Source organism: Antrostomus carolinensis, unplaced genomic scaffold (genome assembly GCF_000700745.2).
Source record: "Antrostomus carolinensis isolate BGI_N321 unplaced genomic scaffold, ASM70074v2 scaffold15029, whole genome shotgun sequence".
NCBI classification, from domain to species: Eukaryota; Metazoa; Chordata; class Aves; order Caprimulgiformes; family Caprimulgidae; genus Antrostomus; species Antrostomus carolinensis.
The window spans coordinates 2,090-4,933 of record NW_010340747.1 but is presented as its reverse complement, the minus strand read 5'-3'; the positions used below and the strand labels follow the sequence as shown (position 1 = coordinate 4,933).

The 2,844-nt window shown below is 54.9% G+C and overlaps 1 protein-coding gene across 1 annotated transcript; it reads right to left on the bottom strand.

The window, feature by feature from the left end:
• Positions 1-724: 724 nt before the first annotated feature.
• LOC104519909 (galanin receptor type 2-like) lies at positions 725-2,538 on the bottom strand. The gene is given in 2 exon segments (XM_029087047.1): positions 725-1,600; positions 2,167-2,538. Coding segments are annotated over 2 exon segments (1,248 nt in total).
• Positions 2,539-2,844: the final 306 nt, after the last annotated feature.

Here is a 2,844-nt window from a genome sequence, read left to right as displayed (position 1 = left end):
GCACAAGCCTTTCCATTCTTCACTTGCCGTAGCATAAATAATTTGAGTATGACTGGTGGCTGCTGCAGTTTGCATCACTGAGCTGTTGGCACAGAGAGCTGACTTCCTTGCATGTGAGACAGTGTGCCAAGGCCCTCTGATTTGGATGCAGGGGGTAGGCAAAGGCATGGAGGTGGACTAGGGCTGCCCCTGGACCATGGGAAAAGAAAAGCATGTGGGCAGGGGACAGTGCTTTACCACCTGGGGCCAGGCACAGCACCCCAGCCCTGCCAGGGAGAGAGGCTGCCAGCTACCCTGATCACACTCAGGTCCTTGTGCACTCTCTCCAGCCTTCCCACTCATGCTCCAATTTGCCCTCAACAGCCTAGTTTTCCTATCAGGTTCCTTTCATTATGGTTGCTTCAGAGTTTCAAGGTGCTGCACAAAATTAGCAAATTAGGAAGCTGGGAAATGGAGGCCTTAAAACTGTTGCAAGAATGCCACCCAGGTCACTTGGCATCACATTAATGTGTCTCTCTGCTCTGCATCTGTAGGGTGGATTGTGCCATTCCTAGACGAATGCTGTGGGCCAGTGAGGGGAGGTGAGTGGGGACAATGGGTTAACCATTGCCACTGCAGCTTTCAGTGGCTCTGCTGCATCCATTCCTCTTTGTCCCACATTATTCTGCCCATCTGGGAATGGAGTGGTTGCTCACAGGCTGCAAAACAGATTTCTTCACTTTGCTTATCTGTAATGAACAGTCAGAAACTCCCGAGTTCCTCTTGGAGGGGTCATGGCTAGGGGATGGCCAGTTGTTGCCCAACTTTCCTCCTCCAGCAGCTCCCTCTGAACAGAGCCCATGGCATCTTGTAGCGGCTGAGTCCATGCTCTGGCATCATGACTGGCACCTTCAGGGTCCCTCTTCGTGGTGTTCTCCCCTGGGACCTGGGTCACCTCAGTGCTACCTCCATAGAAACCTCTGGTGCTGTTGGTGAAACCCTTGCCCACTTTGACCATGTGAACTCTCTTTCCAGCTCTCTTCTTCTTCTTCTTTTTGGTCTTGTTCTGGAAGAAGAGGCAGGTGAAGACCTGTTTGAAACGCTTGCGGAAATGCTTGGAGATAAGGGCATAGACGATGGGGTTGAGGCAGGAGTTAGCGTAGGAAAGGCAGTGAGAAGCCAGGCGGCAGGCGTAAGTGGCTCGGTTGAAGGGGAAGTGGCCAAACCAGAAGCACAGGATGACCAGGTGGTGGGGTAGCCAACAGAGGCAGAAGAGGATGGCCACAGCCACAATCATCTTAGTGACCTTACGCTTGGCCTTCCGGGACTCTGAGATCCTTTCTATGGGGTCTACGGAGGTCCAGAGGAACTTGATAGTCCTGGCATATGCCAAGCTCACCACAGTCACCGGCAGGAGGTATCCAAAGACAAATGTGAGGATGTCCAGAATCTTTCGTCGCTGGTCCTCCCAGATGGGGACACAGATGGGTACCCCATGGTAATGGACAATCTGGTAGTAACTAAGGTAAGGCCCCGCGAAGAGCAGTGACAGTGACCAGATCACTACAATGGCCACTCCTGCATTTCGGGAGGTGCGGAGATCCCGGGATTGGCCAGGTACCTGGCAGGAACGGGAAGGAGGAGAGACCAAACACAATGTGGGTAAGATGAGATATCTCTCCCTGCCCTGTGGAACTGCCATCTGTGCACCCCTCCCCATGCAGCCACCCATCTCTCCCCCTCCCCGCCTCTTGGGAGGGAGGGTTATGGTGAATTCACACAGAGATCAGGGTCATCCCAACAGCAGGCCTGGGACATCTGTCACCCACTGTGCTGTGCTAGCTCAGGAAGGGCAAGCAGCGTGCCTCCTGAACCAAGGAGGAGAAGGACAGGAACAGGACCCAGAGGGCTGCCTCTTTCTCCTCCGCTGTGTTGCTGCCCTGGGGCTTTGCTGTTCTTGGTTTTGCATGGTGCACACCAAGCCTCAGCATATGCCTGTACTACTTCACAAGGGCTGGGCTTGGCTTGGTGCTCTTGGGAGAGAGCACAGTGAGATGGGGAGGCTGACTTTTCTGGCCCTGCTTCCGGGGAGACCCTACCTGCTTCTTACAGGACACTTAACAGGGTAAGGACAGGCCTTTCTCCCACCCCAAGTGTGGCAAACATATCGGCCCTGAACTGAGGGACTCAAAAGGGAGGGGACACTTGCCTGTCAACAGAGACAGCGGCCAGGGTAAAGCTGCTGGCGTACATGGTGAGGTAGATGAGGAAATGTACAGCCTTGCAGGCAAAGGCCCCAAAGAGCCACCCATCCAGGGTGTAAATGGTGGCCTGAAAGGGGACACAGCAGACGATGAAGCACAGGTCAGCCATGGCCAGGTTAAGGATGAAGAGGTTGGTGGTGTTGTACTTGACTTGGCCGTCCCGCAGCAGCACAGCCAGCACCAGCCCATTCCCCACAGTACCCAGGAAGAAGATGAGGGAGAAGATGACAGGCACGATAATCCCTGCGGCTCGCAGCTCCGGGCTGTCAGAGGAGGCATTCCAGCCTCCTGGCATCTCCCCATCTGACTGCAGGGACCTGCACGGGGAGAAAGGGAGACACAGCACCTGTGCATGGCTGTAGGCAAGTGGGTGCTGCTTGACGTTAACCACAGTGGCCACCAGAGCTCTGGCCCTGAGGGGCCTGATCCCATCCTTTGTCTGACACCCACACTTCTCCCAGAGATGCCAGTCCCAAACAGCTGACATCAAGATCCTCGTGATGTTGTTGGCAAGAATGCTGTTGGGATCAGTCAGCCCACATCTGCCGGGCTCCAGTGCAGCCAAAACCCTTTCTCCTGCCCACATTCACATCGCCACCAC